The sequence below is a fragment of the Channa argus genome, chromosome 17, assembly GCF_033026475.1.
Source record: "Channa argus isolate prfri chromosome 17, Channa argus male v1.0, whole genome shotgun sequence".
Lineage (NCBI taxonomy): Eukaryota > Metazoa > Chordata > Actinopteri > Anabantiformes > Channidae > Channa > Channa argus.
This window is the reverse complement of record NC_090213.1, coordinates 19,224,278-19,239,259: the sequence shown is the minus strand read 5'-3', so window position 1 is coordinate 19,239,259 and position 14,982 is coordinate 19,224,278. Positions and strand designations below refer to the sequence as shown.

The following is a 14,982-nucleotide window of genomic DNA, read 5'->3' as shown; positions in this document are numbered from 1 at the left end:
TGAAGACATCCGCTAGCTGTTCTGCGCACTCCCTGAGCACTCTGCCAGGAATGTTGTCTGGTCCAGCAGACTTCCGTGGGTTAACTCTGCTTAGTTTTCCTCACTTCAGCTGTGGTTAGAAAGAGCACCTGGTCACTGGGAGGAGGAGTGGACTTCCTCACCTTCACGTTGTTCTGTTTCTCAAACTGGGCGTAGAAGTGGTTCAGCGCATCTGGGAGGGAGGCGTCGCGGTCACAATCAGGTGAAGTTGTCTTGTAGTTCGTGATCGCCTGGATGCCCTGCCACATGCGCCGGGTGTCTCCGCTGTCTTCGAAGTGGTCGTGGATTTTCTTTGAGTGTGCGCGCTTTGCCTCTCTAATGGCACGGGACAGTTTGGCCTTTGCTGTTCTCAAGGCCATCTTGTCCCCTGTTCTGAAGGCAGCGTCTCTTTGTTTCAGCAGCGCACACACATTGGCATTTATCCACAGCTTCCTGTTGGAGCGTGTAGTGATGGTCTTGGAGATGGTCACATCGTCAACGCACTTGCTGATGTAGCTGGTTACTGTTGACGTGTATTCCTCCAAGTTGATGGAATCGCCGTTGGTTGCGGCCTCCCTAAACATGTCCCAGTCAGTGCACTCAAAACAGTCTTGAAGAGCAGAAGTAGCTCCTGCTGGCAAGGTTTTCACCTGTTTCAGAACCGGTTTAGAGCGTCTGACGAGCGGTCTGTATGCTGGAATTAGCATAACCGAGATGTGGTCTGAGTAGCCGAGATGGGGGCGGGGCTCCGCACGATACGCGCCGGGGATGTTTGTGTAAACAAGATCCAGCGTGTTCCCTCCTCTCGTTGCAAAGTCCACATGCTGATGGAGTTTAAGGAGCACAGTCCTGAGATTCGCATGGTTGAAATCTCCGGCAATAATAAACAGTCCGTCGGGGTGAGCGTTCTGTAGCTCGCTAATAGCACCGTAGAGTTCACATAGTGCCTCCTTAGCATTAGCGCTGGGGGGAATGTACACTCCGACAATGAAAACAGTGGTGAATTCCCGTGGTAAATAGAACGGTCTGCATCTAACAGTAACAAACTCCACTAGCGATGAGCAGAAACGTGAGACAAGCACAGAGTTCTTGCACCATTCCGTGTTGATGTAAACACACACGCCACCACCGCGAGTCTTACCGCACAGAGCAGCGTTTCTGTCGGCGCGAAACACGGTTAGCCCGTCTAGCTGGATGGCGGCTTCCGGAACTCTGTCACTGAGCCACGTCTCCGTGAAAACAAAGATGCAGCAGTCTCTGAATTCTCGCCGCGTGGTCCGCTGGAGTCGGATGTAGTCTAGTTTATTGTCCAGGGAGCAGACGTTGGAGAGGAGAATGGACGGTAGAGCCGGCCGGCTAGGGTTAGCATTTAGCCTAGCACGGACACCTGCCCGCTTGCCGCGCTTCCGCTTCCTCGAGCAGCGCTTCCGACGTCCCCTCACCTGGCCACCGGCGTCAGGTGACACCGAGGGCTGGGGGCCTGGTATTTGTCGCTGGGGTCATAGCAAGCCGAGGTCGCGAAGGTTACCAATTACTTCCTCGTGCAGATTATTGTATGTATGAACCCTGTGCCGCAGCAATGTCTGGCGGTCGTAAACATGAACACAGCTGACTGTGGTGTCCATGTACTGTAAAGGGTCTGGCTAAATACGGCAAAAACACCATTTGTTGGATCCGGAGAGGCCGCTGCGAGCTACTGCCGCGCCGCCATCTTGAAGGATGAAGCATCCCAAGAGAATTCACTAGATGATAATGGTTTACATTTCAGAAAGTTTCCTGTAAGTAGCAACATGTCCACCACTATGTCCACTTGCTCTGGGGCAACTAAAGTAGTCATAATTGGGACGGCACAGCTCAGCCAGCTGACTGTGCTCACCCAGTTGTAGCCAGGACTCTGTGATAAACAAGAAATCTAGGTCCATAGAGGTTATGAAATCATTAAGAATGTAAGTCTTGTTGGAGAGAGATCTCACCATAATCAAAGCCATGTTCAGCTTCCTGTGTTGCATTTATGTAGGTACTGGTCCTGGAGCTTTAGTCACAATATTTATGATGTTATTATTGCAGTTTTGTTTGTTCATCCCTTTGTTTCACAGTCCTATTAGTGATTCTAACTGGGATACCTGAGCTATGTATATTAGCATCAAGATCATCTGAAACAGAACTAGTGGGGTGAGCAAGTTGAGAGGTAGAGGAGGAAAAAATGACCTGGTGAGCAGGTTAAAACTGAAGGTGAACAGCAGGAGGAGCTGGGAGACAGATTCGAGTGCAAAGGCGAGAAAGAGCGGAATAATTATTGGGGGGAATAGATCTATGAGATGGACATAAAGATGAGGAGAATGAGGATTTTAAGTGGCGAGGTAGTCAACCATGTGGGGCGGACCAAACAGCATGCGGAATATTGGCAGCAAGTGTTCGGCTGCCCAATCTGTTAGGGTGGATCCCATCACTCCTGAGGAAGGAAGATCTGCCCCAGAGGAGATTAAAATTGTCAATATAACCAAAATCCTAAGACCTGCAAGCAGACTGGAGCCAAGTGTGGAGACTGAGGATTCTGCTAAAACGCCCTATTTCTCTATCTAATGTGGGAATAAAGATAGACTTGCCACAGGTACTGAGAAAGGTGAACACCTCATTAAAATCCCTTTTTGTCAGCTCAGACTATTGACGGGAAGTGTCACATGACCCCATGTGGACAATCACTCGAATGGTGGAGGATGGGAGAGAGTGTGACAGTTCAGGGAGATTATCAAGAATGACCAAGACTGTGGCTCCTGGGAAACAGTAAGTAGCTGCATTGAAAAATCTATAAATGTTCCTGACAATAGTATCCCACTATTAATGTGGTTGGAGAGAGAAGAGGCTGAGGAGAGTGGCCACCGCTGCGACAAGGACCGCTGAGTCAGCTTCATGGTGAGAGGTTGGGTGATCTGAGCGCTAGCCGTGTCATCAGGCGGGCAGGCTGCACTGACGGGGGACACCCACGACAGTGGGGGTTCCAGATCTGGCGGAGCCAAAGGAGCATTGAGCATTGGCTTGAGGCATCGCTGGATAAGACTGCATAGCGGTTGGAGAGGCCCACGTCGGGGAGTGAAGCATTCACATCTAAGTCTCTCTTACGCCCACAGACCACCATTTCGACCCAGGATGACAGATGGTTAGGCGTCGAGCAGAAAGAAGACCGCAAACAGGTGTAGGGATCCCACATAGCAGTGTCCTGGAGGGCTGCACTGACAGAGGTGATCTGTCTGGACTGCCCAGTGGATACATCAATAACGTTAGACAGCAAAGAGTCCTTTCTCTGCAATTCATCAGAAAGCCGGCGTATGTCTTCTGGAGTAGCAGGTTGTCGTCAGCAGCAGCAGCTTGCTCAGATCTGCACTGTTTCTCTTCTTGTGGTAACAATGGTGAACTCAGTTAATTTTAAATCATGAAATTCATGATCGTCAGCACTGCAGACAGACAGTAGTGCAAACTCCGAAATAGTAATATGAAATAATATTATTTTATTTACGTTTTACTGTTATCCTATTCATTGGCTCACCAAGGTACTTTACCTGCAGTGGTAGACTGACGGTGAGTCCTTTAGACTACTTAGACTGAAAGCTCTACATTTACAGAAGATGGACTGACCCATTCATTTTTTTAGGAGATTTTATAAACTCAACTAATCAGGAGGTGCTTTAGCTTTAACCTATTGTGTCAGCATAGCAACAGAACCTCAGTGAGGGCCAACACAAAAACTACATGATGGCTCATAGTAAGCATTTGAACTCATCCCAAAGGTACTGGATGGGGATGAGGTGAGGGTCTTTGTGCAGCTCAGGCATCGTCTTCACAGCAAGCTAGGCAAAACGTTTCATTATGACTTTCTATAGCTTTGTGCAAAAAGAGAGTGTCATAAACACAAACTTCTCTTTGAAAGTTTTACTAATAACCGTTGTGTTATTGTATTGAAGAACAGAGATTTTATCATTATCAATGTGACTGTTGGTATGAGTAAAAAGGGTTTCATTTATGATATTGAAGTTTTTAGGGTTTAAAAAGTACATGGCTACATCTGAATATATTTTTAAGATTTATAATGCACTTATTAATAATCTGGGTTATAACAAAAGTACTGCTTCTCATACCCTGCTTAGCCAGACTTAGTGTGTTTTTTCTTTCTCTAGGTGGTCCTGACAAACCAGATCACAACTCATTTCGGGGATCAAGGTGAGACTTCTGTTTTTGAATATTTTGGAGTTGACATCTACACCATCAGAAACTCGCTTGCTTGCACAGCATTATTCTCACACATAACATTTGCGTCTCAGTTAACATCTGAGTATATATACCTTTACGTCATTGCAGACAGGTAAGAAATAAACCTCTTCAGATCAGAGAAGGAAAGACTCACAGTTTGTGTTACTCATCGGAATTTAAAGTTGTTATCAATACACGTTGTCAAAAATTGTTTTGCCCTCTCATCGGGCACCAAAAGTGGGTATCAGGCTGCTCCATCATAAATCTGTTGTCATATGACACCAATCTCTGACTTTCCTGTGCTTTGAATCGACCTAACCATCTACAACCCCAATTCAAAAAAAGTTGGGACATATAAAACATAAACAAAAACCTGTCAACAGGTCAGTTACATGACTGGGTACAAAAGGAACATTTCAGAGAGAGAGAGCCTCTCAAATATAAAGATAGGCAGGGGTTCACCAATCTGTGAGAAACTGCTTCCAAAAACGTGAACAATTTAATAAAAAATTTTCCTCAACATAAAGTTATTCACTTTAACGATGCCAACATCTACATTATATAATATCATCAAGAGATTCATATAATCGGGAAGAATCTGTATGGGCAAGGTCAAAGGTCAAAACTTTGTGATCTTCTGATCCTCACTGCATTAAAAGCAGTCATGATTGTGTGTGTTTCAGAGCAGCATATGCTCCCATACAGACAACGTCTCTTTCAGAGAAGGCCTTGCATATTTCAGCAAGACAACGCTAAACCACATACTGCATCCATGTAAACATCATGGCTTTGCATGAAAAGAGTCTGGTTGCTGAATGTGCTTGCATGCATTCCAGACCAACAAACCTTTGAGGCAAAATAAAAGAAAGAAACCGGCAACAAAGTCCCAGGACTGTTGAGTTGCTAGAATCTAGCATCAGACAAGAATGGGACAACATTCCTCTCCTAAAACTCCAGCAACTGGTTTCCTCAGTTCGCAGATGTTTACACACAGTTGTTAAAAGAATAGGTGATAAATGTTCTGCACTTATATAGCGCTTTTCTACCTATTGGCACTCAAAGCACTTTACACTGCTTCTTATTCACCCATTTGCACTCACAGTCACAATCACACACACACTCACACACCGATGGAGGAGCTGCTATGCAGCTGGCCAACAGTCACCGGGAGCAACTAAGTTGGGGTTTAGTGTCTTGTTTAAGGAATTTGATATGTGATTGGAGGTTCTGGGGATGCTACCCAATGGTAAACATTGCTCTGTTTTAACTTTTTTTAAGATGTGTTTCTGCCATCAAATTCAAATGAGCTATAATTTTCCATGAAATGGTAAAATGTCTCAGTTTCAACATCTGATATGTTGTTTTTGTTCTACTGTGAATAAAATATGGGCTAATGAGATTTGCACATCATTGCATTCTATGTTTATTTACAAACCTGATTCCAAAAAAGTTGGCACACTCTACAAATTGTGAATAAAAAAGGACTGCAATAATTTACAAATCTCTCACTGCATCACATACAGGAAAGCTACTGGAATGGAAATCACATCATGGGCTCAGGAATACTTCCAGAAAACTTTGTCGGTGAACACAATCCATTGCTATTTGCCGTTGCTGGCTAAAACTCTATAGGTCAAAAAAGAAGCAATATTTAAACATGATCCAGAAGCGCAGGCGTCTTCTCTGGGCCAAGGCTCATTTAAAATGGACTTTGGCAAAGTGGAAAACTGTTCTGTGGTCACACGAATCAAAATTTGAAGTTCTTTTTGGAAAACTGGGACGCCATGTCATTCAGACTAAAGGAAAACCCAAGTTGTTATCAGCGCTCAGTTCAGAAGCCTGCATCTCTGATGGTATGAGGTTGCATGAGTGCGTGTGGCAGTGGCAGCTTACACATCTGGAAAGACTCCATCAATGCTGAAAGGTACATCCAAGTTCTAGAACAACATTTGCTCCCATCCAGACGTCGTCTCTTTCAGGGAAGACCTTTCATTTTCCAACATGACAATGCCAGACGACATACTGCATCAATTACAACATCATGGCTGCGTAGAAGAAGGATCCGGGTATTGAAATGTCCAGCCTGCAGTCCAGATCTTTCACCCATAGAAAACATTTGGCGCATCATAAAGAGGAAGATGAGACAAAGGAGACCGAATACAGTTGAGTAATTAGAAGCCTGTATTAGATGAGAATGGGACAACATTCCTATTCCTAAACTTGAGCAACTTGTCTCCTCAGTCCCCAGACGTTTGCAGACTGTTATAAAATGGTAAACTTGTCCCAACTTTTTTGAGATATGTTGAAGCCATGAAATTTAAAATCAACTTATTTTTCCCTTAAAATTATACATTTTCTCAGTTTAAACATTTGATATGTCATCTATGTTGTATTCTGAATAAAATATAAGTTTATGAGATTTGTAAATTATTTCATTCCTTTTTTATTCAGAATTTGTACAGTGTGCCAACTTTTTTTGGAATCGGGTTTGTACATTTTACACTACATCTGAACTTTTTTTGGAATTGGGGTTGTGTAAAGCCGCTTTTTAACTTCAGTGCATCATTATCCTGCCTCATGTCCACATTGTACCTGTTGAGGCTTTGCTGCTGTGTTCTGCCCCAGTGGCTTGGGTGGCTCTTTCATCTGGACGTCATGGCACTCTTAGTGGTTATAGATGGATTGGTATTCTGGACACACTGTCAAATGCCAGAACAACCAATAGACTGGCAATTTAAACGGCTGCCAGACCTACTGACCATGAAACAAAAATTGGCAATGTTATCAGCGAATTTTTGATTATAAATACTGTTTTGTGTTGAGCATAGTTAATTGCATGCTGGGTAACTTAAGTAGTGGAAGTAAGTGTGTACAGGAAACAGACACATGACTTTTGATGTTTTACACCATGGGAGGAAAAAGGTAGACGGGAAAATGACAAAACCGAAATAGGGACAGTTTGAGACAGAGAAGGATGAGCAGGACCCAGGGCCAGGTTGTGTGGGGGGATTGGGTTTGAGTATAAATAGAAGGGGTTTGAGAGATACAAGTCAGAAGACACCAACATCCATGTGTTCTTGTCCATGCCGGCATGTATTAAACTGAGGTGGTTCATCACGCCGAGTTCTGTCTACAGTTCTTCCAAGATTGACTTGGAAGAGAGAAACCTTTCTATCACAATTGTCAAAGAGCTGTGAGCTGTCTCCAGTTTAGTGTGTGTGGTGTCATTGATATCAGTAGTTCTTGAATCAGCTTTGCTTGACAATCATCTCAAGCCTGCAGTCATTCCTGCTGCTTGTTGCATCTTTACCTACCACACATTTCCCTTCCAGTGAACTTTTCATGAATATGCTTCCCCAAAGCTCGGGCAACATTAAGTGTCTTAGTAAGGTTTTTGGCCACCATGGCAGAACAGCTTTAAGTCTCTGCAACCAACTCTACTACAGGAATGGAACACAATCCGTTCCAAAAGATGCTTATTAATTTGGTGTCTTGATAATGGTGATGGAGAGCACTGTGTAACATTTCAGTCTCATGTCTCTCCCATGCGTGTTTGGTTGGGCTGGGATTTGGTGATTTAGAGGACCAATAGCATATGATTCATATTTTGATATTCTTAAAACAAATCATTTATTCTTGACTCTATGTACCAAGACAAATATGACATCAATATTTTCTACATAGCTTGCTCATGTTTATCTTCCCTTGTAGTCATATTTATTTTATATCTAAGGATAACAGAATGCTGTAATTATTGCTGTGTACAACACTGGTACAGTTTTCAAATTGTTATTGTATACATCTGCTTTTAGAAGTAGTTTTATATTTAGATATATATATTATAGGGCAGTTCAGTTTGACATGCGGCACATTACAGGATTCACAGTTAAATACTCTCAAAATACAGTTTACAAAGTAAGAAAAAGAAATTGATTTTATTCATTCCTTAAGTATTTCGATGAACAAATATCTTTAAACATTGTTTTTATGGGTTTTATTATGTCGATGACAGATCACCTAACCATTTTAACGAATCTCTTGCTTTATTTTATATGTAATAATATAATATAATCTAATAATTAGTATGTTAGTGGTGTTATTTGTCATCTAACTACACCTTAATTTCTTACCCCAGTGACACAAATTCAATTGGTGAACGGCCTGAAAACAGCAACTGAGCGCAAAAGGTATAGCAGAGAGAATATGAATGCAATAGTAGGTCAATGGAAGAGCTTAGTTCTCCACATAGTCAGACAGAATGTGGTTGTGCAAGATTTGGCCTCGTGTTTACATGCAATGTGTCATTCTACCATTCTCCCAGCTACATCCTCCAGCCCCTCCTCAGGGATCCCAATGTGTTCTCAGAGCAGATGGGATAAATATATAGTCCAAGACTGGGCAACCCATTTTCCTCGAGGGCCACAGCCCTACTTGTTTTCCAGCGTACCTGGTGCTGTTTACCTGGATGAGGTGTGTTTAGTCAATCAGAAGCTGGAAGAGCAGCGGGTGGAGTGGGGGTAGTTGGGAAAAGGGACAGAGCTCAGGCCCTCAGGGAGCACGGCTTCCCCACCCCTAGTATAGTTCCTCAGGGAGTTCTGGCACCTCCATATGGGTCTCCTCATGTAAACATGGAAAACCTCTAGAGGGTGATGTACAGAAGTCACTCTGATAAGATACTCAGATCCCTGACTGGTTTCTTCAGTTCTTTTCCAAACTGCTTGCAGGTCTCTGAGCTCCTTAACCTCTTTAAAGGTAATCCCAGCTACCACGAAAAGCCCACTTATTTTAGGCATTTGTATTCACATTATCTCATTAATTAGCTAAAACTGAACACCGTGGGTAGGACTGAGACATCAGTTGAATGATAAACCAAGAGTCTCGCATCCACCAGTATTCTACAGAATACCAGCCTTAAACTCGGCTGACTTTCAGTCCGAACACTTTACACTCAGCTTCAAAGAAAACCACAAATTCCCAAAAAGAACAGAGGTGATCTGGCTGACTCAATACTCAAAAGAGATCACCCTCTGGCTTTGTCTATAATTGCAGCTCCAACTACAAGATTTAGCTTAATGAGACAAGTGTGAAAAAATATGAATGCATGCTTTTTACTTTGAATCAAGGCAATGTTCTTCAGTTATGCTTAGCTAACACATAGACGTACACACACATTCAGCTACACTGGTGCTGGCATGTTTCTATAAATACTGATGAAATGATGAAATACATAGGAAGTTCAGTTTAAGTAAGAGATATAAGTGAATATGAAACAAGATGTTTAGATTTAGATCTGCACTGTCTGGAAACTGCTAAGCAGACAACAGCACTGTGGCTGAACAAATCCAGCTCATACACTGTTGATATCATGCTGTCACTTTACATAAAATGCAGATGTAGTGTTTCCTAAGCCTTGCTGTTATTTAGGCTCTTTTAAAATCTCCTCCAACCTCATCCTTTACCATCTGTTCTGGCAGACTATGAATGGAGAAGAGCATCTAAACAATTGGATATACACTCGGTTCAGCCTCCTTATGTAATCAGATTTGCATCTCCCAGGAAACTGTATGCGCTATCTATTCTGTTCTTTTTGTAGTTTGGACTCTCGTGTATTTTTTTAACTCCTTGTTATGTTTGGAAGGTAATTGAATTGAACCTGCAAAGGTTTTGGCGTGGTGATAGTTGTGGCTGGAAAAAACCCTTTATTTAGCAGATACCCATGCAATTTTTGAGATGATGGATCTGAGGCCTGTGCCCTTCTCATGCTCGGTACAAAAGGATGCTTAGTCAACTCATGGACATCTGTGACTTTTCATGCTGCTGCTATATATATGCTGCTGTCATTCCCGTAACCTGATTCTAAAGTGGAGGCATCACTCCTCATCCGAAGGGATGTCAAGACTCTACCTAAGGCTCAACTAGGACAAAACTGAGTTTCTGTTCCTCTAGAGGATCTTCCTATTGTCACTTGTCCACAACAACTGCCACCCATGGTGGTGCCATGAATGGCACAGACTCTGGAAGAAAAATAAAACTGTTAGAGAACAAAGGTGTTGTTCTTTTATCGACTTCATGTCTCTTCCTCTGTGTATTGCATGGCTGTGTATGAGGTTCCCCTCTGTATTTAATCTAGCGGAGCTGCAGTTGTCCAAACTGCAGCTCCCTCTGACCTTGTTTAGTGAAAATCAATAGCAATAGCTTAGTCACTGCCAAGTCCTCCTCTGCCAACAGCAGAGCCACTAGGAGAAGAAAGGGAGATACAAACAGAGGCTGGAACAGCCCCATCTAGAATTCAGAGACTAATGGCGAGAGGTGGAAAAGGCTCAACACACCAAAAAAAACAGCTACCACTCTGGGAAATAAACATGTTGTGGTTGTGGTTTTGGTCTACTTAGCCATAAGCTTCAGTCTTTTTTTTAGGGTATTATATTTTATCTGTTTGCACAGAAATGCTTAGATTTCAAGACATTTTGAATAGTGCATATAGGAAAAAATGGTAAAATTGGCTGTAACTTTGATTTGAGTTTGTGGAAAAACTCTGGTAAGAAGTAAATGTTCTGTTTATTGTGTGAGAGTTATAAAGAATAGAGTAGAACATTCTGCCTATGACTAACACTGACAAAAACAATCAGTGATAGTCCCAAGTTTATTTATTCCATGCTAATGCAGGTAATCAAGTATTTTTATATATTCAGTAGAGAAACCATCGTAGCATCCTTCATAAAGAAGTAACTAACAGCTGCTCAGAGCACACACAGCTAATGTACACTGCATTACAAAATGAAAACGTGAAACCACAGCTTAAAATGTTTTATTAAAACATTGAATACAGTTATTAACTAGAGCGTCAAACATTTGTAAACACACAACTTGGAATCAAATGTCACGATGTGTATTAGCAGAAGTGGGTGGGAAGACCTGAGCATTTTACACTCAGATCTGTGGTTAGTGTTATAACTGCTTGGTGCAATATTTTGCTTATTCAACAGTAGGAAAAGTGAATATAGATGTTTTTAGAGATTTCAAAGGTCCATGCCTTCTTTTAGTTTTCAGTGTCAGTTTTTACAGCGTCTTTATCAAATAAAGTAACATAAACAAACATTGCAAAATTTGATGCTTTTCTTTATGGAAATGAAATTCTTCAACTTTAGGTAAAGTGTTTTTTGAAGCAGGTCTTATTATGATATTGGCATCCTTGTATGTCTGTACAGTCTATCTTGATCGCTACAACTGTATGTTTTGGGAATGAGTAAAAATCTTCGGTTGGTGATGGGGGTTGAACCAAGCTGAACCAGCTGGGGGAGTGAGCTGATAGCAGAGCTAGTGTCTAGTTAGAGCTGAATAATTTATTGTGCTTGTACTTCCCACCAGCCTTTACCTCCACATTCTCCAACCATATGATAAATAAATCCCCGGTTTCTGGTTTGGCTTTCTAAACTGTTGAGTGCAATAGCATGGGCCATGTGTGACACGTGGGACTATTCTTTTCACTTACACAATTCCTGAGGAAATGTTTAGAGGAAGACAGAGTTGTTGATGTGACAATAGTCGGTCAGGATTCCTGCTTAGCATGTGGAAAAAAAGATCAAGGGACAGGGCAGCGGATCATGAGTTTGCTGTGAAAGCTCAGGGTTGACCTGAGAAATAAGAAAGGCTTCTGCTTTATGACTTATGGGTCTTGTCATTAAACCGACAGAGACTGGAAATAAATGTTCTCATCTCTTTCAGCATTATACTAGTGAGAGGTGTATGAGCTGCCCATATCAATGCTCAGTTCAGAGCTTTCAACACCACGTTTGAGCCGCTCAGTGTATTGCTATCTTTCAACCTAATCAGAAAACGTCACTAAAGGTGTGTCCAAAATTGGGTTCAGCCGCAGTAAACACACCCAACCTGTTATTTCACACCCTGTTAAATCTATGTATTACTTATATACAACTGGAAACAAAGCAATGTGAATGTGGTTAAATGTAGCATACTATGCCAAGAACACAGGCAAACGCATTCTTCTCTCTACAAGGAAATTCTGAAAGACACTGATTTGAAGCTTGACCACAATAAAATCATGCAATCAAACAATTATCCAAATATTTGGTTTGGTTCATGCTTTAAAACATCTGCCATAACTACTAATGATGTGACAGACTGATCTTTAATTATCAAAACCTTTTAGATGCAGTTGTTGCTGCCAAAGGTACAACGCCAATTCCAAAAACGATGGAAGAAGATGTGAAAATGTAAATAAAAACAGAATGCAATGATTTTCAAATCTCACCAACCCATATTTTATTTACTACAGAACATAAACAACAAATCTGATGTTAAAACTGAGAAGTTTACTATTTCATGGGAAATATTACTCATTTTGAATTTGATGTCAGCAAAACATCTCAAAAAAGTTAGAACAGTGGAAACAAAAGGCTGGAAAAGTAGTTGCCACAAGTCAAAAGCAAATGGAGCATTTGACAACCAATTAGGTTAATTGGCAACAGGTCAGTGACATGACTGGGTATTAAAGAAGCATTTCAGAGAGACAGAGCCTCTTAAATGTAAAGTAGGCAGAGGTTCACCAATCTGTGACAAACTGCGCCAAAAACTTTCAACAATTTCAGACAAATGTTCCTCCATTGCAAATCCCACCATCTACAGTATGTAATATTAATATCAAAAAGATTCAGAGAATCAGGAGGAATGTGCAAGGGACAAGGCCGAAGGTCCCGCCCTCAGGTGGCACTGCACAGAAAAGAGTCCGGGTGCTGAACTGGTCTGCCTGCAGTCCAGAGCTTTCACCAATAGAAAACCTTTTGGCGCATCAAAAAAAAAAAAAAAATCCAGCAACAAATGCTCAGGACTGTTGAGCAGCTAGAATCCTGCATCAGAAAAGAATGGGACAATATTTCTCCTAAAACTCCAGCAACTGATCTGCTCACTTCCCAGATGTTTACAGACAGTTGTTAAAATGTCTCAGTTTCAACATCTGATATGTTGTTTATGTTCTATTGTGAATAAAATATGGGTTGATGATATTTGCAAATCATTTCATTCTGTTTTTATTAATGTTTTACACATCTATCCAACATTTTTAGTACTGGGGTTGTAGTCAGGTTGTCTTTGTTTTATGTTTAGTGTTACATTTAAAACCATTAAGTATTTTATTTATATATTTATAAATACACACACACACACACACACACACACACACACACACACACACAAAATTTAAAGAAATCAATAGGGTGCCAATGCTCTGTAATTAAAACCCTTGCTCTGCAGCTCAAAGGCCATATCTGTTCTGATGTGTGTTTCAGAATCTCCATCATCTGCTGAAGTAGATTCTGGGTGTGTAACAGCGGCTTTGGGAAACACGTGGAGTCACAGTGTCAACACACGTCTTATTGTCCAGTATGTGAACGCACACCAAAGACAGGTGAGACATCCCTTGATACATTCTTTACATATTGATCTGCTTTCAAGGCACTTTTTTAATCAACATGCTTTAATACATTTGTTTTACCCATTGGCTTTTTGAAAACGCTGTTGGTATTGTGCTAGGAAAGCAATTTGGATTATAATCAGACCTCATGATTAGAGCAATGTTGGTTCTGTCATGGCTGTGAGACCCAAAAACTTAGGACTTTGACTCTTTTGGCAGTTATACTGTGCAGTGGGTGTCAGGAATGTACTGTGTGGTTACTATGTGGTTCCTGTTTTTCTAAAGAAACCTCTCAGTTCAGACTCTTTAATTGCGGTATGATTAGAAAACCATGAGGTTAACTCGTGGCAGCATTGCCAAAAGATGGCAGATGTGACAACGTGTAATAATTCTCTAATGTATTTATAGGAAAAATGTATTTTCATTCATGTCCACCATTTATAAGTAAATGATTAGCAATAATATCACTGTACAATTTAATAGCTAAGCTCTTGAAACATCATACTCAACTGAAAAGGTTTAACTGTGGATCTCTGGACCACCTCTTGATTATTTGCCAAAATCGAATTATTGTAATTTATAATTATAGGTTTTTGGCAGGAAATGTCTTTAAAACTTGTTTTTGTTGTTAAAATTTTCCTGCAGTGTTGGCACAAACACAATTGGGACCATAAAGGTTGTACAGAAGGTCAGAAGTTCTCACAGATATAATGATGATGTATATCCAGATACAGCTTTTTCCTAGACAAATACTAGTACTTCCATTTGAGTACTTGCTAATACAGAGTGCTCAACTGTTCGCTTTTAGTGTGACTTTCTCAAGAGCAAAACCCTCCTATATCCAAGATGATGGGAGACACTGGCAGATGCTGCATGGTCCGCATAGTAGTGGGGATACAACTGAAGACCAATAATTTCAAGGACTGGTCAGACCTAAACACTGTTAAGAGAGCTGTAACACATTGAGAGTCTGAGAGGAGCACACATGAAATAAAATGACCTTGTTAAAACATAGCAAACTTTGGGTAAAGTGCTAGTTACCGTAGATATTCTTGGTTGTTGGTAAGATCAGTTGTAAATATTAAACATTTAAATTAAGGTTTCAGATTAACCGTTAGCAACAGGATCTTTAGAATTTAGCAAAAGCAAAGCTTGCAGTAGGCAAAGTAAGGTTAATAGTGTATCGTGTATGTATCGGACACCCTTAATTACAGTGACTGCGAATTGACTCTGAATTTAAAATTATAACATTTTTATTTTGCTATTAATAAGTCTTTTTTTTTGGAAAG

At 41.2% G+C, this 14,982-nt stretch overlaps 1 protein-coding gene across 2 annotated transcripts in view; it reads left to right on the top strand.

The window, feature by feature from the left end:
* The window catches only part of rad51b (RAD51 paralog B), a 52,058-nt gene that overhangs the window by 9,810 nt on the left and 27,266 nt on the right, over window positions 1-14,982 (top strand). For both annotated transcript variants that reach the window (XM_067481665.1, XM_067481664.1), the window contains exons 7-8: window positions 4,191-4,233; window positions 13,569-13,687. In XM_067481665.1, coding sequence (XP_067337766.1) covers window positions 4,191-4,233; window positions 13,569-13,687 — 162 coding nt within the window. The remainder of the gene's footprint in view (window positions 1-4,190; window positions 4,234-13,568; window positions 13,688-14,982) is intronic.